Below are 23,527 nucleotides of genomic sequence, written 5' to 3'. Positions count from 1 at the left end.
TAGTAGCAATGGGAACTCGAGGGACCCTTCTCTCCCACCCGCATGTTAAAACTTGCAGAAACAACAACAACATTGCCCTGCCTTGTACCTGCGGCCCACTCGGCTTTTTCTTTCCTAAGATGAACAGGTGTTGGTACTTGGATGAAAGCTCAACATTCAACTTTTGAAAAAAAAAAAAAGAGAGAGCGCAAGAAAAAAATCACCAAGGATAAAGCACAGCAACCTCTTACGAACACCTGAAGGAAGCTGCTCTCGGTGAAGCCCAGGGATGAAGATTCGAGTGGTTCAGATCTGGGGCTTTTTGATGACAGTACTGGGTTGGATCTTCGTGGCTTGCACCATGGCCATGGAGGGCTGGAAGATCAGCTCTGTCGGCGGCATGGGAGGCTCCTCCATCTTGAAGGTGGCCTGGTACTGGTCCAGTCTGTGGAGATCTTGCTTTACAGATTCAACAGCTGTTAGTAACTGCTACGACTTCCCCGTGCTCTGGTCCGTGGAGGGTGGGTACCTCGCTGTCTGAGAAACCTCAAACTCAACCTGAACCCAATGGCTAAATTTTGCGCCTCGGTGTGTGACTCCAGGCTACATTCAGATTGTGCGAGGTCTGCTGATGGCCGCTCTGTCCCTGGGCATGCTGGGCTTTGTGCTCAGCTTGTTGGGCATGGAGTGCACCTTCGTAGGGGGGAAAGACCAGTCGAAATACAAGAAGATCTACACTGGCGGTTGGTTCCACATAATCAGTGGTATAGTCTCATTTTAATACTATTAATGTGATTAGAGTAATGGCTAATGTAGTAGTGACTGGCTACAAACTTATGTACATCTGCATGGCTAATGTGATCCAATCATAGAGCTCTAAGGTTTGACTTTTTAGAACTTTCATTCAATATTCAATTAATTTAAGAAATCTTTTATTATTATATTGTGGTATAGTCTCATTTTATTAATATGTAGTGGTGCAAAAGTGAGAGCTCGGTCTAATATTGTGACATTCATGCATCGTACAGTGTATGAAATAGCCAAAGTGTGTTGCCCACTCGGCATCCATTGCTGCCTGATCATCCCGGAAGGGCGGTTCACACATCTGCGGCCCCTTCTCAAGGTTTCTCATTTTTTGAGACTTTTTTGTGATTAAGGGCTATACAGATAAAATTGACCTCACTTGACCAAAGCAGCACTATAATAGTAGCATCATTTAGCAGTAATGTGATGCTACACCGCTGCAAAACCACAGTAATATGCATAATATACTGTATGTTTTAAAATGAATACCACTCTGTCAAACTGAGAAATATGATCACTTTCTAGTCCTTAACACAGTCATTTTATGCATTATAAGAACTTTGTGAAGATGTTACATTCTTCAATTGTGCAGGTGTGCTCATGTAGCTGATGCGTCAGTATAAATGAGTAATTTCCTCTTCCTTTTCTAACCAATATACAGTTTTATGAACAGGACTGGAATAAAATATTTGAGTATAGAACTTTATAGGGGAATAAACCATATTTGGTAACCTAAGCGGAAATACAGTTTGTACTGTACTACAAATGAACCATGTGATGTTTTCCATTCTATCACGTACTAATGCGTTTGGAAGCCATTAATGTTTTTGAACTGTGTCAGATATTAATTCATTATTTAATGAAAGAATCTCACTTTCAGCATCTCCATGTCAATGCCATAAATTAATTTTTTTTTTTTTTCGGCTCCGAAAAACGGGCCCTTAGAATTGTCATCGCTTGATCACCCTTACAGTACCTCTGAGTGCAGTGTTGTATAAATGCACTGCTGTACTGCGCTGAGCGTGTTACATTTTCCCCTTTTCCTTGAACGGGATAATTTAATAGGATGTAAAATACCAAAGACAGATTGACGCTGTAAAACAAAATGTTGTGTTGGAAATTGTATAAGATTGCGAATGTCGGACAGTGAGTAACACAGTATATACTGTACCCTACTGATGAAATATTTCTGTTGTCTGTGTACAGGTTTACTGTCCACAAGTGGATATGCGGTTTATGCACAATACGTCTCAGTAGACTTTTTCAACCCAAACTTTGATGGTCTTAAGTAAGTAAAGTATTCAATGGTGAACAATAGAAAGGAGCCAAAACTGACTTTCCATTGATCCCATCCCTAATCGACTTTAGGTTTGACCTTGGCACCCCACTATTCCTTGGCTGGGTCGGCTCCGCCTTTCAAATGGCCGGTGGTGTCTTCTATCTGTGGTCGGTGTGCAGGCCACTATGCGGACAAGAGCACACGTGAGTCGAGAATTTACAACACATCACAAGCACATTTACGCTTATTTTGGGGTGTCATAAAATTTTGCATAAAAAGGAGACTCAGACAGACAAATATAGCTAATATAGAGATCCAGTAGGTATGTAGTAATTAGGGGTGTCAAAATAGTGCATTAATTGTGATCAATTAATTATAGTCACATTTAAACCATTCTGTTTTATAATCGCATTCGTCTAATTTTTAAATTCAAATTTAACTGCTTCTGTATAATAGAAATAGATCTACAGAGCTAGGCACTTTACCTTTTATTTTATGCGGGGTCCGTCTTCCGTTATCCATCCGCGACCTGGGTACCCTTCCGTCCTCGTCCCTCCGTCCTTATTCATAAAAATTAGCTTCCTCTGACCCATCCATCCTCATCCTTTTAAAGCACTTCGGTCCTTACATTCCGTTGCTCCCCCACCTCCGCCGCCACCCAAAAAAAAAGCGTCTGTTTAACTGTTTAACTAAGACAGCTTTTTAGCTGACAGAACTCACTGTCATGATGTGATGATAAAGATGATGATGATGTTGATTATGATGCGGACCGGAACAAGCCAGGGGACATATCAAGAATATTTAAGATTGCGTCATAAATTATACTATTGGGTTTTGTTGCACATTTTCAATTTTTATTGTGTTATTTTGCAATAAAAATAATTATCAGAATTAGACAATTAGAAAAAGTGCAACAAAACCCAATTGTCTAATTTATGACGCAAACTTAAATATTCTTGATATGTCCCCTGCCTTATAAAAATAATTATTGTAAAATAAGGCAATGTTCTTTTGGGAGGAGAACGAACGTTTTCCACTTCCAGGTCATACCTTTCAGTGTTTTATTTTCATGTCAGTGAAGTGGGCGTCCACTAGAGGGCAGACTATGCCTGTGAGAACAAGGGAAGGCACATGAAAAAGGGCACTCCAGTGTTGTGCAAGCTTAACAGGCACTCTTACTTTTTAAAAGAACCCAACACAACATGTCAACCGGGACCTGACCCGGTTAGGGACGATTAGAGGGACGGACAAAAACCTACCTGTGTCCTTGCTTTCTCTGTCCTTTTAAAAAGAGTTCTCAACCTCCATCCGACCGACCACAAAATGGGTCTTGGACGGACGGACCGTTCCGTCCCAGGGCCGCTACAGATGGATGATAGACAGACAGACAGACAGACAGACTGATAGATAGGGGGAGACAGAGAGATAAAAAAATATACATTTTATACTGTGCCTCTCTTTCCATGCAGGGTGATTATCCGACAACTACCAGATGTGGAAAAAGAACCCAAAACCAAGTCCACCACAGAGCTGTCCTCGGTGTCTGGAATTACCTCCAAGATCAAAGCGACCTCTGTATCCGACCTATCATCAGAGCGTTCCAACTTGTCCGCCGTCTCCTCAGGATCGACATCTGGAGGCTCAGCCGAATCAGAGCGCGGGTCGAACACAAAGCGAACAAACACTTCTGTCGGGTCAGTGTCAACTTCAGAGTCTGGCCTCTTGTCGAGATACAGCACATCAACAATGTCAGGGTCGCGTAGCATCAACAGCAGTCGTGTGTCATCATTGTCTGGCAGCTCGAGGAGTCAGGCAGCATCTTTCCTAAAGAACTCTTACATCTGAGTGACACGGACTTGTACGAATAACTCCAGAAGACCAGTGTGCTGCTGTTCTTTGGACTGAAAAGAGTAGGGGCAAAAGCTGTTTACTACTTGTTTCTCACCTTTAGTGGATCAAAGGTACCGAGCAGTATTGAACTTAAGACCCGTTAAGACCAGGACATGACAAGTTGAGTCCCAGTCAAGAGAAAGACTGAGACAAGACCAATTTAAAGCTTGTATGATAACGTTTGGAGACGTTCATAGAATTTAAGCAAAATAAATAAAGCGATATTTAGCAGAGCTGGGTATCGCCTAACAGCCACCGTCTGCATATTTAAACGACCCACGTGGTCCCAGTCGTTCCGAGTCAGTCAAACGACGTCGAGAATGGACTTAACCTGTACCACGTCGCACGCAGGTGCCGCACTCCTCACACGTAGCTGAATAAGGTAAAAATAAAAAACAAAACTGTGATATGTACCTTGTGGTCCCACAGACACAATAATATGTGCCCCATATTGTTTTTATTTCACCGATCACCACGCTGTGTGTGTGTTGTTTTGTTTGATAGTTTTTCTTTGTTTGGCGGCGTGTCTGCTCGTGCGGCGCCTGCTTGTGACGTGAAGGTTACGTTCTCGACGCCAGTTGGCTGTCGCCGACGAGGGACGGACTTGGACCACGTGGGTCGTTTGAATATGCAGATGGCAACTCGGTGGCGGTTAGGCGATGCCCGGCGCTGATATTTAGGATATGAAAATCCACCAGGTTTCTGGGAGCATTGTATTCTTTTCCCCACCACAAAACTAATTTACGGTTGTATTTCAGAGACTGAGCCTGCACGATATACATGTAGTCTCTATAACACTAAAACTGGTGCTTAGGAGCCGCCTTCAGCTGCGAATCGTGAGAAGTAGGAATCTATCATGGTTTGTGGTCTGGAATAAACATGAACTGTCAGTATGAGCAGGATCATGGATGGCATCAAAGTATTTACAGGTCTATTTCACAATACTTGACTCCTGCTTGTATGCAACGCATCCACCATTTCTACATACAAATCTTACAGTGCATTAGTGAAGTATGGCTGTCCATGCAGCTGTGCACTTTGACTGGTCTTTAGAAGAAATCCAGAGTTCCTTGAGTTGGAGACCAACTAGACGAAAAATACAATCCCATCTCACACTTACTTGAGACCATCACTTGGGACTTGTCTCAAGAACAAGAGTGATCTTCAGTACGACAACTCTAGCGTAGCTAGCACCGCCAGACACACACTGTAAGTGTGTCCGTACAGCCCATCCAACAAAACATCACATTCAAACAGAACCTGCAGCATCCATGAAGGCTTTTAGACATACATCCAAGTGTTTTCTGTCCTGATTTGCTTTCCAATGCAGGGTCACAGATAAGGGAGGGAGACCGTTCCATTTTAGCTAAAGGCAATTTTGAGTTTACGTGTTTATGATTGTGGTTGTACTGTAGAATCCCACTGGATTGAACTGAGAGCCATTTCAAATATTTTGCCCTTTTCTCTCTCTTGTAGTGAAACAGCCTAACCAAACTGATACATAGGACTCAATTATCAGAATTCGTCAATATTATGACTGTCAAATGTCAAGTACCTCATTTCCAAAGTCCAAAGTCAGCTGGGATAGGATACAGCTCACCCGTGAAAAAGGTACTGTAAGTGCTTGAGAACAGATGCGCAGATCAGAGGTGCATGCGTGTTTAATTTACCAACCGTGAGAGCAGCCTCCTCGCACCGGTTAGTCCAGTTTGTCTTACAAGTCTCACATGCAGGCAAACAAAAGATGACTTAAGTAGTCCTCCTGAGGACCTGAGCTCTGGGAAAGTGAAGGATGCTGACTGGGCAAAATGGTCCGAAAAGACAAAAGGCAAAACAAACTGCAGTCAGAGCTCGAGCTCAGCGGTGCCATAGAAGGGAGGGCAGCTACAGAGAGAAACTTCCATTTTTGCCTTCTTTTTACGTGTTGACGCTCACCATGAAGTACAGGACAGTGGTGATGTACACAGAAATTGGCTGCTTTGTGTCCTGCCTTTGCGGCTGGATCCTGGTGTGCTCCACTCTTCCCACAGAGTACTGGACCTTCTCTGAGGTGGGCAGCATTGTGCTGACCACTTCCAACTACTACTCCAACCTGTGGAGGGACTGCATCTCAGACACCACCGGGGTGTCCGACTGCAAAGACTACCCCTCCATGCTGGCCCTGCCTGGTACGATACTGACAGTACATCATACTGTATGCCTGTTAAGGACCGCGTAGGCAAATGTTAGTCTCCCAATTTGAATTCCAACAAAGCTTACTTACTTGCCACGTTACATTGGTCAACAGCAAATTTGAATCAGAGGTGGCTTTGTGTGTACCTAAAAGTATTTTTGACACTGATTTAAAACAATTCTTTACTTTCTCTGGCACCGCACGCATCCGATTTTTAAGTTTGACCTATAAAAGCTTGCGCAGTATGGATTTTACCATGCTTTGTAATTTATAGCTGTGATGTTTCAGGAAAGAATTCTACCTGTTGCTGAACCAAACCCTTAATTCATGAATATTACTAAATGTAATACTATGTTACATATTATATAGTTACTAGATTATGATTATTACTATGGAAACTTGATGTGCTCGAGAAAAACGAGAACAGATTCGGAATCAGAGCAAAAAATGGATCTAGAAAAGTTTTCTTAAATCTCTGATTAAAAAATTGTAAAAATGTGTTTTGTTAATTTTATTCATAAATACCATATTTATTTGTTGCCAAGTTAAAATCTGAATTGGATCAAGATAAAAAACCGTGAGTCGACAATTTGTGAACTTACTTAACCATAGCTACGTCTCGAAAAGAAAAATCGATTTTATGACATGTTTATTTTGCGTAACAAAGTAGTACAGTAAAGTATTTATGTTACATTATTATTACTGGGGTACCACACTTTGATAACATATCAGGAAAGTTTGTTTGTTGTTTTTTTTGTATATATATATATATATATATATATATATATATATATATATATATATATATATATATATATGTATATATATTTATATATGGACTAATTGTAAATACTGATACCATATCTTGAGGTTCCAGCACTCTGGATCGGAATATCTATATTTTGGTATCGATCCGCTCATCTCTAGTGCTCAGTGCACGTTGCCACAAGTGCAATCAATTATTGAAATCATTGAAATGTCAGGGGGAACACAAGCAAGCTCAACAAACAGAAAATGTGCATCGCACCTCACCAAAGTGCTTTTTACAGACCAACTGCATGTTCCAACCTTTTTGCTATACACCAGTTTTCTTTTTCAAGAAATATTTTTTATATCATGTTTAACAGTATAAAAGTGTAGTTCAAACCATAATATTTCTTTAAGTGATTGTTTTTGGACATTTATTTTAATTCATGTCGTAGTTGCAATACAAGTACATTATTGTTTTTACAAAAGCTGTGTAAACTTTAATATATTTGTTTTGGTGTTTTTATAAACAACAAAAGTACCATTAAAAATAAAATACCGTTAAAGCACTGGATCGATAAGCAGTATCGTTAAGGGTAGCTGTACAAGTAACGTTACAATCTTAACGAAACCCATCCCTAGTCATCCTGTGTATCACGTTTCCTTCCTTGTAGCGTTCCTGCATGCCTGTAGAGCACTGGCGGTCTGCGCAGTCATCACTGGCTTCTTCGGTGGCGTTCTCACTCTCATTGGCATGAAGTGCACTAAAATAGGCGGATCAGAGGTTGCAAATGCCAGAGTGACCTTTGCAGGTGGAATCACCTATCTTGCCTCAGGTAAATTTGACTTTTGGCCAACTGTAAAAAAGACAACTGACAACTGGTACACTTGATTTCAGAAGAATGCGATATCTTTGTGCTAGGCTTCTGTGGTATGATCACTTACTCCTGGTGGGCCAACAGAGTCATCACAGAATTCCTCGACCCAAATTTCAGGGCCCAAAAGTGAGTACAAAGTATGTCTGACGAGAAAGACAAACAAATTTGTACGGGGAAGAAAAGATCAACCATAATGTATTCATGTCAATATTCAGATTTGAGCTTGGAGCTGCAGTTTTCATTGGTTGGGGGGGCTCCATCCTCTTGCTCTCTGGTGGGACTGTGCTGACTTACTTCTCTGGAAAAGAAGGTCTTCCATCGAGGTATAAAATGAACACAATTTTACCAAAATTTCCAATTTGAAAAAAGTACTTTTGGCGATGCAATCATTTGTCAATTCTGTTTCTGTACAGTTCCTCAAGTCGACCACGGAGACCAGCCACTTACGCCACCGCCCGTACCCGAAAGACATACATGCTTCCACCCAACTCATCCAGGGTCACTCTGGGGCCACCGCTGTTTTATGAGGGTAGGAAGAGTCGACCGAGCAGAGCAGCAACAAGGACGATTGGCACATTCAGCAGGGATGACTTTGTCTGAGCAAAAGTGGACTTATTATAAAGTGGACTTGAATTGAGAAAAGACCACAGAGGTATTGGCCATTCTTCCTGATGAACACAGGAAATGACTAGCTAAATGTCAGTTCAGTCACCGTGTTTAAAAAAAGCTTTTAAAAAAAGTTGACTTCTACCATGAAATGAAAGTGTCGCCTCTTTATTGTAGCGCGCCATATTATTGATGAATGATTTATAATTAGCCCATTGTTTTTGTGCATTATCTGGAAATTAATTACCTTCTCCAGACTAATTGGCTAAAATTAATGAGGGTTTTAGCTCCCTTGTTGTTTTGGCATGACCTTGAGAGGCCGCTAATATCTGCTCCTGAAGATTTTACTCTGTGTGGGAACAAGTTGATGTATGCCTTTGGCTTGAATACGTAGCCAAAATTGCCGAAATATTCCTTCCAATTTCTAGTTGACTATCTTTCATTTTGGTCTGTGTACTGTTAATGACCATATATACTAAACATGATGCTGCATTGCGTAGCATAGACAAGAGGAACAAACGGTGATAGAATCCGAACACGTTCTGCCTTTTCACCACTAATGAAAGTTGCATGAAAAACAACAGCAAAATGTTTTTGTAAGAGTTTATGGTTCTTAACAGACATGTATTCCTCAATTAACCAATACATGTTATTGCTTGTAAAAATACTTCTCTATAGAAAAATACATAAAGGCTTAATTTTAACAAAGAATTATAAACATGTGATGTTACACAAAGTGCTAAACAAATTTATTACACCACCACTGGATGGCCAATGTGAGGTTTATATGGTAGCTGCCCTAAATATATATTTTTTTGTAATGGTTTATATGTAAGTACTGTATGCAGAAGCCGTGTAACTCGCATGATTAATTATTATTCATGCAAGAATTATCCATGAATTTTGAGAGTTTAAACTGTTTTATACAACAACAGAAAAGCACTATTACTTGTCGATGAAGTCAGATTAACATTTGCGGTCGTACTTGTACATAGAAATATATAGTGTTGGTGGTTGAATGTCACAAAATTACTAATTCCTGTTCAAAACAGTCAAACAAATAATAGTTTTCATTGCAAAAATGTTTTTGAAAGATTTCTAAAAGGTTTATTTTCTTGATTTTACGACACATGGTCTTATAATTTTGTTCAGCACTGAATGTGTACCAGACGTATGAATATATGAAAAAGCATTTGTAAAGGTGTGCAAAACAGTTGGCACAAGGATGAGGTAATATTGAAAATGCTGAGCTATGCTAACATGTATTGTTTTGTTGAGTTTGTTTTCCAAATATGGACTTGAGGTTCTATGTTTTGTTTGCCCGGTGATGTGGATGCAGTTGTAGACAACAAAAGGTGGCGTGTTTGTTGTTTGCGGCTCCTTCTGCAATTTACCAGAAGCTTTCTCACTATCTGATGAGCAGGAGTGTAATCTGTGCTAATTGTTAAAATCCTCTGAGTCACAGATGTCGCTGAGGTAACACAGACTGCTCTTCAAGGTGCTCCCTGTTCCAGCTTCAGTCAAACCTAACAGGCACAAGACAGCAACACATATTTTTCATATTCATAATAAAGATCTAAAAGCATAAGACAGTGGTACCTTGGCTTACAAGTTGAATTTGTTCCGTTACCAAGCTTGTAAGGGATTGTACAGACATGAAATCAATTCTCTCCATTAAAACAAACAGGAATGCCATTAATCCAGTCCAGTATGGAGCCCCCCAGGGGACATAAGAAAAAAAAACCACTTCTTGAGAGCTTGCAAAACGTTCATTCATGTTGATGTACTTCCGTGTGAGTTCAGTCATTCTATGTCGAATCATTCCAAGCTCTATGTCGTTACACTGACTGATAACGTTACTGAATGAAGTACATGCACATGGACACGGTGGGCATAATGTCAATTTGAAGGGCAGCTCTCGGTCTCCCTCCTCCTTTTCCTAACAGTCAGGCAAATGTTTTACAAAACCTATAACTTGTCTCTTACTTTCCACTTTTCCCCCCCCTTTTTACCTCTTGTTGAGGGATTTCGTAGAAAACCGTGTATAACATTAAGCACTGATTTTAAGTCTCGTAATACGTGTGTGACCTAGTACTACCCGTTTCTGATTGGCTGCCGCGAGGTGAAGAGGGGAAAAAAGCAAATTTGTTTAGCAGAATGGGCAGATTTTCTGTGCTTTGCTCCACGTCCCACCGCTCCAAACGCATCATGCATGCCGCCCCGCGCTAACTACATTGACTTCAATTGAATCGTGCCACCAGAAACGCCCTCAAGGGATTTGTTGTGAACACACGAAGCAGTATCGAAACTGCTGGGGGGCGGAACCAGCGAGCCAATCAACAACCCGAAGGGCTGACCAATGGAAGCGCTCCCTGGACCGGGCGGCTCCACCCATCCGTTCAGACTGAATGACCTCCCTCACGTCTGCTGCAATTGACATATAAACAATGACCGTTGTTAAATAAAGCAGTTACATTACAACTATTGACTCGCTCACTTGGTCTCGCTACTCACATACAACGTGTGGTGGCAAGCGGTTCGTCAAACCGTTACCCCAGAAATAGGTGCCTATAAGGTAAGCGGATTTGAAGAGTAAATTAGCCAGCTAATTTACTTACAATCTTGTAAGTGATTGTACTAAGACATGAAATCAAGCTTTAAACAAACCTCTGCCGTTAGCATCTCTCCCGCGCACCCACACTGGGAGTATCGTGAGTGGATTGAATTGTTTAAACAAGATAGCATATAGCTGCAGCACAAGACCGTCGTGATGTGATGAAGATGATGATGCAAGCCAGGGGAAAGCAAGAGAATATTGAAGATTGAGTAATAACGCAATAGAATTGTGCTTTATTGCAAAACGTTTGCATTTTAACGCAAGACGTCTTCAGTTTTTATGAAACAATTATTGCAAAATAACGTGGTTTAAATGTATACGCCGGTAGAGATTTTTACGGTCTAAAGATGTCGCACACAAGGACATACTTCGCATGCAAAGGGATAAGGTACTCAATGTTAACAGTGAACAAAACAAAATTGCTACCCCGGATTACACACACACAAGACAGGCTGGGGGGTGTTTCTGTCGGTCTGTGCCGAAATGGCGTCCTGACTCCTGTGGCATTATCCATGGTATTACATGTGTTGAACCACTAGAGGACACAAAATGCATGTGCAGTGTGACTACTGGGGCGCACATGAAAAGCGTTGTGAAGGCAATTAATGAAGGCGTGTCTTCCATAGAAGACAACATGCAGTGGTCTCGCTTTTGAAAAGAACCCAACACAACACGTTCAGTCGGTACTTGACCCGGTTAGGGACGAATAGAGGAACGGATGAAAACCCACTTCCGTCCTTGCTTAGTCCGTCCTTTTTAAAAGACTTCTTGTCCTCCGTCCGTCCACAAAATGGGCGTTCGTCCGGATGGACCGTTCCGTCCCTGGGACAGAATGCCCACCTCTGCTAATATGGTCACTCTAAGTTGCCTTATAAAGGGATAGGAAGCCACTTAGGTGCACGGGCAAGGAGGGCACTGACCTGATCTGGGAGCCTTTCCTATGGAAGTGTCTTTCCCCGTGGAGGAGTCCCACACACTTGTGCTAACTGAGTCCTGGCTCCTCATTGTTGTTCCAGAGTTGTGACGTGGTTTCGACTTTCCTTGTCGGTCCTCAAAAGAGTAATTGGTGTCTTCGCTGCTTTCCTCCAGATCTGAGGACTGTTCACATTTTCCAAGATTAACTCTCTGCAAATGTCAAAACATACAAGACTGCTGTTCACTCTCGGTCTCACCAAGAATTCCTGAACCTCATCATTGGTCTCTGGCAATATGCTCACGCCCCCTATTGGTTTCTTTGAAGCTTTATTTGCAAACTGGCTCTCAATTTTCCGTGCCAGGTCAATGACTTTGTTTTCTAAAAAAGAAAAGAAAAGAAAAATAGCCACAAATGACATCGATGTAACAGTAACCATTTCTGGATAAACCACATATTTTTGTTATTACTCAGTTGTTTATTATAGTAGTAGTAATAAAATTAAAGTTTTTTTTTGTATTGTAAAGTTCTTTGTTACATCCCTAGCTGTTATGAAATGCGCTATACAAATAAAATTGCATTGTATTGTATTGTAAAATGAGAGAATATTTGCTAAAAAACAACAATGTGTCAGTTTGAGCATTAAATAACTTGTCTTTGTTGAGTATTCAATTGAATATAGGTTTTCAAATCAATGTATTCTATTTTTATTTACATTTTATACAATGTCTCAACTTCAGTGGATTTGGGTTTAAAAAAAAAAAAAAAAGAGAGTAATGGTTGGCCAGCTTACCTTTACCAAAGTTTGCCTTTTCTACGTTGCCATTCTGGTCTTTGAAACTCTTGAGCTGCCTGGTGTCAATCTCCTGCAGCTCACTGACATCTGACAACTCATCCTCCTCCTCATCATCATCGTCATCATCATCGTCATCATCATCATCATCTTCATCATCATTCTCTAATTTCATGACCGCTGTCTTGGTCACGCCACCAGCGAGCTGACTTTTGGAGGATGAGAGCCCAGCTGGAGCTGGCCTCGCCTGGATCAAATTGGACTTTCTTGCACCAATTTGAACTGTTTTCTCCTTATTTATTCTGGCTTGTGAAGATTTGCCCCATTGGTGTTGAGGAGGCTCAGTGTCCTCCATGTCTGTATCCTCGTCTTCTGAATCCACGAAAGAACTGAAAGGTGGTGTCCTAAGGCAGAAGAAAAGTCTCTTAAATTTAACACACACGTCAACCTTTGCCTTTTACTTTAAAACTTTAAGCAAACAAGCGTGCATACTTGAATTAAAACACATTAAGATAATGGTTACTAATTTATTACACAATTAAGATAATTTGGAGCTTTTCATTCTTTTTTTTGTTTCCAAACAACTGTGATTTACAGAGCTGGGCACTTGACCCTTTTTTGCCCATCTGGCCGCGACCCTCCACCCTTGACCTGGGTACCCTTCCGGCAGCGACCCCCTGGTCATATTCATAAACATTGTCGGCCCCCGCCGGGTTCCGTCCCCCGCACCCCCCACTCCCGGACACAAGTTGTTTTGAAAGAAGCCAAAAAAGAAGCCTTTCACCGAGTAGGCTGAGATGAAATTTGGCCGCCTCGCGAGCACGTCACACGCATGAGGGCCGATTAGTGGGCCGGACTAAAATCCACTTCCGGCCATGCTTAGTCCAGCCATTTTTAAAAATGTGTCACCCCCCCACCCCTCCGCCCCAAAAATGGGTCCGACCGGTCCAGCCCCCAGCTCTAGTGATTTACTTGGGAATGTGTTCTTTCTGAGCAGCTTTGTGGCTGGGTGTAGACGTCTTTGGTTGGATGGTGGTCTTGACTCTTGGTGCAGGTTGGGGGGTCTTGGCTTGTCTGGCTACAGCTTCAGAGATGCCCTGCGATGCTCTGGAAGGTAGACTGCTGGATCGAGGGCGCGTCTGCAACACTACGCAGAAGAGGAACGCAGATGACGTCCGCCCTAAAAGCAGCTTAGCCACTGACACTAACTTAAAACTTGAATTTGTCTGTGTGGCAGAAACAATCTTTCAGAGACTGACTAATAGGGTGACTGCTAATAATATATCTGAATTAAAGCAGATGATGTCATTTACTAAGACAATGACTTTATCATACCCTGAACAGAGTGTCTGGATTTGTCTGGAGACTGGAGATTGCTGTCCTTCCTCTTCAAGCCAAGCTTATGCTCCAAAGTGTTAGTTATGTCCACACGATGGTGCCAATAGTCAGGAAACTTCTTTGCAAGGCTCTGTTGCTTTGTGTGTAGATTAGCAAGAATGGACCTGAGCTCCTTGGTCTTCAGTTTTCTCTGATCCTGAGAAAATGAAGGGATGAAAATCAACAAAAGCTATTTTGGCACTTTCATGTGTTTTATTATTACCTCACCCAAAAAGGTAAAACAATTATTTAGCGTTCAAATGGTATCTGACTTGAACAACTGTGAATACATAGTGTAGGCCAGGTGAGAAGTTTTTCATTTTCAACTGCATCAAGATCAGGGCCTGTATCCATAAAGAACCTTAGTTCTAGGATTAGCTCCTGGTAAGACAACTTTTAAATATATCACATCCACAATTTTAAGATTTTCAAGAGACACACATACAATTCGAAGAGTAGATGCCTGTAAATGTTTGGTAATAACAATCATGTTAATAGTAAGAGATGCAATTACAAACCCCAATTCCATTGAAGTTGGGACGTTGTGTAAAACCCAAATAAAAACAAAATACAATGATTTGCAAATCCTTTTCAACCTGCCGGTATATTTAACTGAATACACGACATTGACAAGCTAATGTTCAAAGTGATAAACCTTTTTTTGCTGTTGTAGTTGCAAATATTCACTCTTTTTTAATTTGATGCCTGCAACACATTCCAAAAAGGATTCATTTACTACTGTGTTACATGGGCATGTTTACTACTTTGTTACATCACCTTTATCTTTAACAAAACTCGTTAAGCAGGAAGTCAACCCCAAAATGTTCTTTTCAAGAATATCTTCTCCTGTGCAGCCCTAATAGTCGAAACATGGCATTCTGATTAATAATGCATTTGAGGAATATGAATTGAGCGTTTTTAGCCATCTCAGGGGGCGGCCATTTTGCCACTTGCTGTCGACTGCAAATAACATCAAAGTTGCTCAGGGTTCAGGTAACGACCAATCATGGCTCAGCTTCAGAAAACAGGCGATACGTGATTGGTCGTTACCTGAGTGTGAGCAACTCTGATGTCATTTCCAGTCGACAGCAAGTGACAAAATGGCCACCCCCTGAGATGGCTTAAAACGAGTGGATTTTACTTCTTAACTCATATTCCACAAACGCAATATTAATCAGAATGGCAGATTTCAACTAGTGAAGGCGCCTAGAACATATTACAAAGAAGTTTTTTGGGGTTGACTTCCCCTTAAAGTTTGTAATTTGGTGTGTAAGACAGCACAAACGTTGATGTGGTGTGCTTTTATAGTTTGTCAGTTGAAATGGATGTTGATGTTTGATAGGTAGTTAAAGGATGCTTATATAAATCCATGTTCATTGCATGGTCAAGCTGGTAAATCATTTATAGACTTTATAGTTGTCTAAGAAGTGAAAAATGTCATGCCAATTCCAATGTCTAATCTTTCATCGTTTGCTCTCTCTAGCAGAGCCTGTTATTTTTTAAGTTCAAGAATCGTAATATTTGTTTTTCTTTTTTTCGTAGCATTTACGGTGTGTTCAGTACAGCTCAAGAAAGTCCAACCATCAATCAGCAATTGAGGCTACAAATAGGTTGTACACAGTTGTGCTAAGTGGGCAGTAGCTTACCGGCTTCACTCCCAGGCTCTCCAGCTTTGTCATTACAAGCTGCTCGAGATGTCGCTTGATTTCAGTCTTGTTGGGGTTCCTTCTGACCGACACCTTGAGTTTTTTTTCTGGAAGAGGTTCAGGCTTTTTCTCCACTGGCCTCTTTTCAGGGATGGTGGTCAAGTCTGCAAAAAGATTGAATTGCACATTTATTAACAGTTGTAAGGTTAATTTCATGCACTTGCATGTAGGTCACCAAGGTGACCGTTAGATGTTCCCTTTTATCTGCTCACATGCCTATTTAAGTAGGAAGTGCTCATTAGTTCACAGGTGTGTAAGTATACAGAAGTATACATACACAGTATACAGTTTTTTTTTACCATTAGTTCTCCAAGTTGTTTGTTTTGGATGGATATACTGTAACATATTTGGGCATAGTGTGGAATGCTATGTTACATTAGGAGGAGCAGTAATGGTGATAAATGAAGTAAATGCATATAAGCAACAAACGCCAAGGACTTGAAAATTCACAAAGGTGATGAAGCGCGTCAAACCACTATACAAATTCATTTCCAAAACAATTTGGATAAATTATCTGAATTTCCATATTTTCAATAAATAAATTCAAATCCGGTCAAGAACATTATCGCGGAATCCCAGACTTACTGGTACAACCGTATGCCATACATGGAGGTGTGTTTGCCATAGAGAAAATAACGAGAAAACACCGCAGAGAATTTAATGTATTCAAATTAGGCGGGCATAGCGAGTGGCAACATAAGATGGTCGCCAGTGGGTTCACTTCTCCCCACAGCAAGTAGGCGGCATTGTTAGTCCATTCATATACAAGTCCGTGGGTTAGCATTAAATCGTTAGCTTTTGGCTAACGTCGGACTCGTCTGCTAGCTTCCACTGCGCATTTATGAGCACTACATCACTGGACCCACATCGCAATTATCTATGAACTAATTTTGCTCCTTTTCAACCTGTTTGAGCAATTATGTGACTGAGGGTTTAGGAAAATATCCATAACAATCAGTGTTATGGACGTAATAAGTTAGCGTTCAGTGATTTCCCTAACAAAATACGGACAATCCGTGACAGTTGGCAGGTCTGACTCTACTTGTTTGTTTAAGTTGGACATCGCCACTACAACTTGTAAGGTCTCAGGGTGTTCGGGGAAAACAAAATAAATATGATACATGAACAAAACAAACAATGCTCTCAGTCACAACAAAGCTGAGAAAACGGCTGCTCAACAGACTTATCAAATCAAATTCAAATCAAATTGATTTATATAGCACTTTTCATACAAAAAATGCAACTCAAAGTGCTGTCCAATAAAAATGTCCAAAACACAACATAAAAGGAAGACCCGCTCACGCCTTCCCTCCCAACAAACCCAAAGACATATATCCGCCAGTACATCAGCACTCGCAATACACACCCACCCACACCCACACACACACAAAGCACACAACCTGATAAACTGTGTTAAAAAAGACATGACAAGGCACAGAGAAACCATATGAGGAAAGGGTACCCAAGGGGGGCTCATTCACGCTGAGGGGAATGACAGCGTGAGACATGCTGTTTAAAATCCATACTGTTTAAAAGGTTTAAAAATTCGCTGGACAGTGAGTCCGAGATATCATCAACGTGTACATTAAAATCGCCGGTTATTAAAATTCTGTTATATGTAGAATGCTGACTGATGCTGATGATGATCCATGCAAGCAACATGCAGTCGGCCAACTCTGCAACATTTTCATGTTCTATTTTACCTTCCTCATCTTCTGACAGCTCTTGTATTGGATCCAGCTGAGGAACAGAGAGGAGCTCCTCTAATAGAGCAGCACATCAGGGTCATTGTAAATCACGGATATAAAATAGGGATTATAAGAGAAGAGAGACAGGAGCCGGGTGGGTGTATTCCATCAATAATCCATCATGCAACAAAGCTCATGCTCAGACACTCTGGGAGTTCATGTTTACTTCACAATTCAGGTTCAGAACTCACCAAGTACAACTTTCTTTGGTTTAGGCTCCGGAGCTGGTGCATTTACTAACACTGGAAAACAGAGAATGATGATCACACCAGTGGCTTCCTCCTGAGGAAATAGTCCAAAGGAGTATGTTTACCTGGTACTTTAAGAACTCTAGTGGGTGGGTTTGAAGATGTATTCTGTATCTGCAAGATGAACAGAATAAAAACATAATATGATCAAAATCTTAAAACCAGTTAAAAAATTGCAAGAATTAGCATTTCGCACTGTTGTATATTAAAAAGGTTCTAAGTAGAGTTTCAAAATGCAAAAAGAAGAAATGGGAACAAGAGACCAAATGTTTTGAGCATGCAATTTATTGAAAAGAAAAAATTAACTGAAATAGGCTGTTCATCAGCTGATCAAAAGTTTAAGATCATAGCTCCAAAAAAACCCTAAAACAGAAATTAAAGTCTCCAAAACAGACTCAGTAATGAGTAGCTCCACCAATATTGTGATCAGGAGTGTATATGGCACGAACACATGATTTGTCATTTTCAATCTGGTTTAATCTATTACTACCCCGATTACCAACATTATTAGGTACACGTACAGATCCAAAAATACAAGAGCATGAAGTGATTTTTTATTACGGTAGTTGAAGGGTTATCTTATGGTTGCAAATGACACAGGAAAGTGGAGAAACACTTGTTTGGATATATTTTGAACATTACAATTGTGTGTGTGGGCATGCGTGTGTGTCGAAAAGTGCAACATTCTAAAGGATCCTGTGAACTCCGAGCCTTGTAATCAACTCTAAATTTACAACAGCATATAGGCCTGTATTAAGATGGTGAATAATTTGGGGCATGCAAATTTTGTTCAAAATTTAGTAATATACGGAAAATAGCAAATATTTCCCCCCTCAAAAAAGTCTTTCATCCCAGCATCGTAGAGTCTTTGGCCATTTTATTCTGTCATTTCTGGCTAACATACTTATTTAAAAGCACTTTAAATCAAATGAACGATTCATTTTGGGCTCAATTCTATGAAGAAACGTGGCCACTGCAGCAATTTTAGGCATTACTAAACAGTAATTGTGAAGGCAAAATTTGTATTGGATCGCACCATTTTTGTGCACCTAATGTGTTCGGTGTAGTGCGTAATTGCGTATGCATATTTTTTTGGAATGGAACTATTCCAAGAAAAGTATCAGCTTCCTGTGGATTAAGCTCCCTATCCAGTGTACAGTATCGTCATCATATCACTCAGCTCATGCAGCAAATACAGGATATCCTGAACAAGGGCTGTGCTTCCGCCTTAGCGCACACTCACAGTGGACATTGATTAATGCCAAACAGTACTGACCTTCTCCCTCTGATCCTGGATAGTTTGCTCCTTCTCTTGCAGTTTCCTTCGCATCTCCTGCAGCTGCCTCTTGCTGTGCTCCTGGTGCTCCAACATGGTCGACTGCAATCTGCTCAACTCTTTCTGCAACTGAAAGGAGAATGTGTCTCTCTGGGCTGGTTGAAACTATTGTGGGATTAAATAAATTAAAACAAAGATGTAGGTACATCGTTCTTTTCTGCCTCATGAAGAGTCGTGATTTTCCCCAGCCTGGACTCCCATTTTTTGTCCTGGAAGAGGATATTTTTTTTAAATACTGCTTTTTTGGTGAAAATGAACATTTTTCTCATGCAGATTTTCTCTTACCTGCTGCTTCTGTTGATGTTCCAGCTTTTGAATGGCTTGTATCTGCACCACCTCTACTGCTTTAAAATGATCAAGTTCCTTTAGCAGGTCTTTGTCCTTGAACTGCTGCTTTTCGTCCTGGAATTGCAAAAATTGAAATGAAAAAGTGGCTGAATGGGGAGAAAAAGATGTATGAAATGTTTTTTTCTCGCCTCTGCTGATCTTGCTTGTATGATGTGTTGGTGTTGAATAAGATCCTTCAAATTTGTAATCTCCAGTTTGAGGCTTTCAATCTGAGATTTCTTCTCGCTCTCGCGCATCTCTGAAAATAAGTCATATAATTATATATTTTTAAAATGCAGGATGCAAATACATTCATCACAAAATACAATCATCACCATACTAAATTGCCATATTGCTAGCTGACTCACGTAGCTCACTCTCTTCTATGTGTCGCTGCAGCTTTTGATTCTGTGGAGAAGAAGAATTGTGGAAAGTTTGCCACCACGTAGTCCTGAAATGATTTTTTAGATAAAGCGCACTGCAATATTTTGGGCACTCTTACCTCAGCTGTTTTTGCCTCCAATGTTTGTTGCTGTTGAACAATCTCCTCCTTCAGATTGTTCACCTCCGATTTCAGGGCTTGGAGCTGAGATTTCTCCTCACTGTTTGATTGTAACGCTGTAAGAAAAAAAAACCAAAGAAACAAAAAAAACAGTAATGACTCACAGCAACCATCAGGATTCACTGATTCACATGCAAAAATGCATTCATATGATTTAGATGTGACTTACGCATATCATTCTCATCAGGGTGGCGCCGCTGCATGTGACTCTGGAGAAATGAAGCGGTGAGGAACTTCTTTCTACAAAATGTACACTAAAACAACAAAAGCAGGTGTGTTAATAAAGTAAAATAGAACTTAAATACATTGAAGGCTGGGGCATCAATATTACCCGAGTTCACTTCATTTGTCTGAAAATTATGGAAGGCAAATACATCTTTGCTCATCAATCTGTACTAGCGACAAAGTGACAGGTCGATTGATTGAGTTCTCTTTCATTAGATGGCAGAAGGTACATTTAAACTTTGTATTCATCTGTTGCCATTCATACAACAGAATAGGTGATGGCTTTCTGCTAGTATCAGCTTTGTGTTCAATTAAACAAGTGCATACCGGGTATTTCACATTGAGTAAGTCAATTAGCATCATTTTGTTCAGTATTCATACTTTGTGACATTTTTGTTTGGTCGTGTACTGTGAGTGAGATTATTTTCTAATAAAGAATGGGTAACCTGTCTCAATACAGGTTGGGAAACACTGTTCTATTAATTATTCATCAGCGACTGTTGGTGAGCTGCTTGTGCACACCTAGCAACCACATGCTGTCTTGACACACACTATCTGTCAACTTGGCAACTGCTTGGCCCAGTCAGGGGCAGCCAAAGTACATAAGAAAGGGGAACATTTTTAAATTGTTATATCAATATCCTGATGGAAAATGGATCCACTCTGCTATAGATTATGTATTAATATATTTGTTACAATACAAAATACGCTACACAGAAATGTCAGGGGACAGATAACGTGCAGTCATTGATTGTGAGTGTTTCCTGCCAGGTTCAATACCACTTGGCACCCCTTTGTAAGTGGATTAAAAACTCAACTGAACCCACCATCTGCTGGCCAGCTGTAAACATACCTCTTCCTGGCCAAAAACAAAGCTTCCGTTAACCATTCCTAAACAACACAGTCGATGGAAGTTTTACAATTCAAAGAGAATCACAAAAATGGTGTCAGCTATATTCTAATTCCTGGGGAATTCTGTCTCTGAGACATAAACTGAGATAGGGCCTTAGGAATTATGAAGATAGTTGTCTGTGTGCCTCAAATAAGACAAAACACTGTTAAAACAAGGCTTTAAAGAGAATTTAGTATTTTAGCAGTACCTTTTGACTGTTGGTGATTTGTGGGGCGAATAGGGTTTGCTGTTTACGTATGATCTTCCTCCTGTTCTTGAGCTCGGCCGTCATCGTCATCATGCTCTCCTCCTGTTTCTTCAACTGAGCCAGTAGCTGCTCCTGCTGCATGTTGGCGCTCGCCAGCCTCTCCTCTGCTGCTTGCAGATTGAGCGTGAGACATTCCTGACAGTGGAGGAGCCATTCGACTGTGAGCTGGGCCAACTGGAGGATCTTGATGAGAGCTCGGTCCACAGGGCTCTGACAGCGCTGACACCGCTCCCCATCCAAGCTGCAGAAGGTCACGGTGCTTATGTGCTCCTGTAGGACATCCACATCTAGCTGGCTAATCACCAGATCAATATCTACAGCGTGGATTCGCCGCCAGTCTACGCTCTCCCCCCGCTGGCGGAACCTGAAAGGCAGAATGGTGGGTGGCGCACTGGACGGAGCCATGCCTAGTGCAGAGTGGACCTTTACAGAGTGCTGGCTGAGTGGGGAATTCAACAGGGATGGGATCCCTGCTGATGAATGATTCCCCTGGGTGTCACTTCCGTAGGGGTAGTAGACTCCGTCCTGAAATGGCTGAAACAGACAATAAACCACGACATTTACATCTGGCTAGACATGCAAACTGAAACAATTCTCATCACACAACATCAAGTAACCTACATTTTCGACAGCAGCATGTTCTGGGAAAATCTAATCTACCTGCTTCAGCCGAGTTCTCCTTACCATCTCCGAATCATGAAGGAATCCCGTAGAGATCACGAATCGAGGAGCCGTTTATTCTCTGTGGTTCCGCCTTCTCGTACACACGAGGACAAACGCCGAAGCCGCGTTGCCGTGGAAACAGAAACGAGCTTCCCTAGGGAGCGAAATGTTATCAAAACACTGCAGGCAATCAGCTCAATGTTTCCCCAGCACTAGCAGCGTTAGAACTACGTCCTGTGGGTATAGAATTAATGCTTCGCAAAGATATAAATTCCACCATTTCACGTTAGCAACAGCTAGCTTACCCTAACCCTTACCTGCAGTGTGCGAGGACAGTTATTGAAAATGGTCGTCGGGTTTGTTCGGCTAGGTCCGCTAATCCCACGAACAATACATTCTATGATGGATTTGGGGCTCGCTTAACTTCAAGATGAACAATAGCATGCTTGTTTAAACTTGTCCGAGGAGCGCCAGTAATGTTGTAAGGTACCATGAAGCACATAGCGTGTTGTTTTGTCCCCTCCACAAAGTTCCTACGGGAATCCTTTTTTTCTAACGGAGGTTTTGTTAGCTTCCACGGATAAAATAAGAATCCCGTAAAAAAGAAAAAAAAAGAAAAAAGCCTTTTACCGCAGCGACCATGAAGGGGCTTGGTAAATATTCACCGCTGAGCCATTCTTAAAAGGAAAATAAACTTAAGTCGTGGTAATTGACGTCAATAAATATTTTAAAGACTTTGGGAAAGTTTTCGCCCTGCGTTGACCCAAAGAATTTCGGGGTGACTGACGGACTAACATCCGGTATCTTCAGAGTAAATCAAATATATGTATGTATATATATATATATATATATATATATATATATATATATATATATATATATATATATATATATATATATATATATATATATATATATATATATATATATATATGTGTGTGTGTGTGTGTGTATTCTCACTTTTTCCCCCCAACTTACTGCGTGTGCGTGTGCACGCGTGTGCGCGCGCGTGTTGTTGGGAAATGTTCAACAGAGATGCAGGAGTTGGGTCGGTGGAGTTCATGTTTTTTTTTTTACTTTAAAATTGAAGTCCTTTAAAAGAGTGAACATTTTCAAAAAGCGTCCATACTTGCGATGGGGACGCAATTTGCAATTCGCCGTTTTTTGCAACGGTTTTTTCCCTGGATGATTTTGGGGATAATATGAAATTATTCCTCACACTTCCGGTACCTTCAAAATAAAATTATATGATGACAAATTCTCCCCCCCTCTTTTTTTCTTTTCTTCCAGTCTCAGATATGAGTCCAGTGGTTGTTTTTTCATTGTTTTTGCTAATGTTTGCGATTGGGACACACAAAATGGCCTCTTCTGCGACGTTTTTTTCCCCCGGATAATTTGAGGGATAATGTAAAAATATCCCAACATTTCCGTTAGCTTCAAAGTAATAGAATAGTTCTGGTATGCTTTCCCCAGTCTCTGATACGACTCGTGTATTT

The 23,527-nt window shown here is 40.9% G+C and overlaps 3 protein-coding genes across 11 annotated transcripts; 2 read left to right on the top strand and 1 right to left on the bottom strand.

Moving 5' to 3' along the window:
- Nucleotides 1-4,646, top strand: cldn10e (claudin 10e). Of its 2 annotated transcripts, none has more exons than XM_086029770.1 (5): nucleotides 1-500; nucleotides 582-722; nucleotides 1,990-2,071; nucleotides 2,152-2,265; nucleotides 3,532-4,646. In XM_086029770.1, exons 1-5 carry the CDS (start codon nucleotides 269-271, stop codon nucleotides 3,905-3,907), a joined length of 945 nt encoding a protein of 314 aa, XP_085885896.1. In that variant the 5' UTR covers nucleotides 1-268; the 3' UTR covers nucleotides 3,908-4,646. The 2 variants fall into 2 exon arrangements, with proteins under 2 accessions (XP_085885896.1, XP_085885886.1); XM_086029760.1 differs by having other exon boundaries at nucleotides 5-500; nucleotides 582-743.
- Nucleotides 3,934-9,944, top strand: LOC147153441 (claudin-10-like). Of its 5 annotated transcripts, none has more exons than XM_086029818.1 (5): nucleotides 3,934-6,120; nucleotides 7,547-7,684; nucleotides 7,774-7,876; nucleotides 7,966-8,073; nucleotides 8,164-9,944. In XM_086029818.1, the coding sequence occupies exons 1-5, from the start codon at nucleotides 5,745-5,747 to the stop codon at nucleotides 8,348-8,350; spliced, it is 912 nt and encodes a 303-aa protein (XP_085885944.1). In that variant the 5' UTR covers nucleotides 3,934-5,744; the 3' UTR covers nucleotides 8,351-9,944. The 5 variants fall into 5 exon arrangements, with proteins under 5 accessions (XP_085885944.1, XP_085885937.1, XP_085885928.1 ...); XM_086029811.1 differs by having other exon boundaries at nucleotides 7,771-7,876; XM_086029802.1 differs by having other exon boundaries at nucleotides 7,547-7,708; nucleotides 7,795-7,876.
- On the bottom strand, nucleotides 8,376-22,816 carry dzip1 (DAZ interacting zinc finger protein 1). Of its 4 annotated transcripts, none has more exons than XM_086029749.1 (20): nucleotides 22,349-22,816; nucleotides 21,990-22,185; nucleotides 21,309-21,902; nucleotides 20,153-20,237; nucleotides 19,924-20,039; nucleotides 19,790-19,829; nucleotides 19,571-19,680; nucleotides 19,380-19,496; nucleotides 19,241-19,303; nucleotides 19,035-19,163; nucleotides 17,824-17,872; nucleotides 17,702-17,752; nucleotides 17,466-17,525; nucleotides 15,703-15,866; nucleotides 14,015-14,213; nucleotides 13,652-13,826; nucleotides 12,680-13,083; nucleotides 12,146-12,267; nucleotides 11,894-12,071; nucleotides 8,376-9,882 (listed from the first exon to the last, which is right to left on the bottom strand). In XM_086029749.1, the coding sequence occupies exons 3-20, from the start codon at nucleotides 21,771-21,773 to the stop codon at nucleotides 9,794-9,796; spliced, it is 2,616 nt and encodes an 871-aa protein (XP_085885875.1). In that variant the 5' UTR covers nucleotides 21,774-21,902; nucleotides 21,990-22,185; nucleotides 22,349-22,816; the 3' UTR covers nucleotides 8,376-9,793. The 4 variants fall into 4 exon arrangements, with proteins under 4 accessions (XP_085885875.1, XP_085885852.1, XP_085885861.1 ...); XM_086029726.1 differs by having other exon boundaries at nucleotides 22,053-22,185; XM_086029735.1 differs by having other exon boundaries at nucleotides 22,053-22,185; nucleotides 22,662-22,814.
- Nucleotides 22,817-23,527: the final 711 nt, after the last annotated feature.

Source organism: Filicampus tigris, chromosome 1 (genome assembly GCF_054856515.1).
Source record: "Filicampus tigris isolate MCC_2025a chromosome 1, RoL_Ftig_1.0, whole genome shotgun sequence".
NCBI classification, from domain to species: domain Eukaryota; kingdom Metazoa; phylum Chordata; class Actinopteri; order Syngnathiformes; family Syngnathidae; genus Filicampus; species Filicampus tigris.
This window is presented reverse-complemented; position numbering and strand designations above follow the sequence as displayed.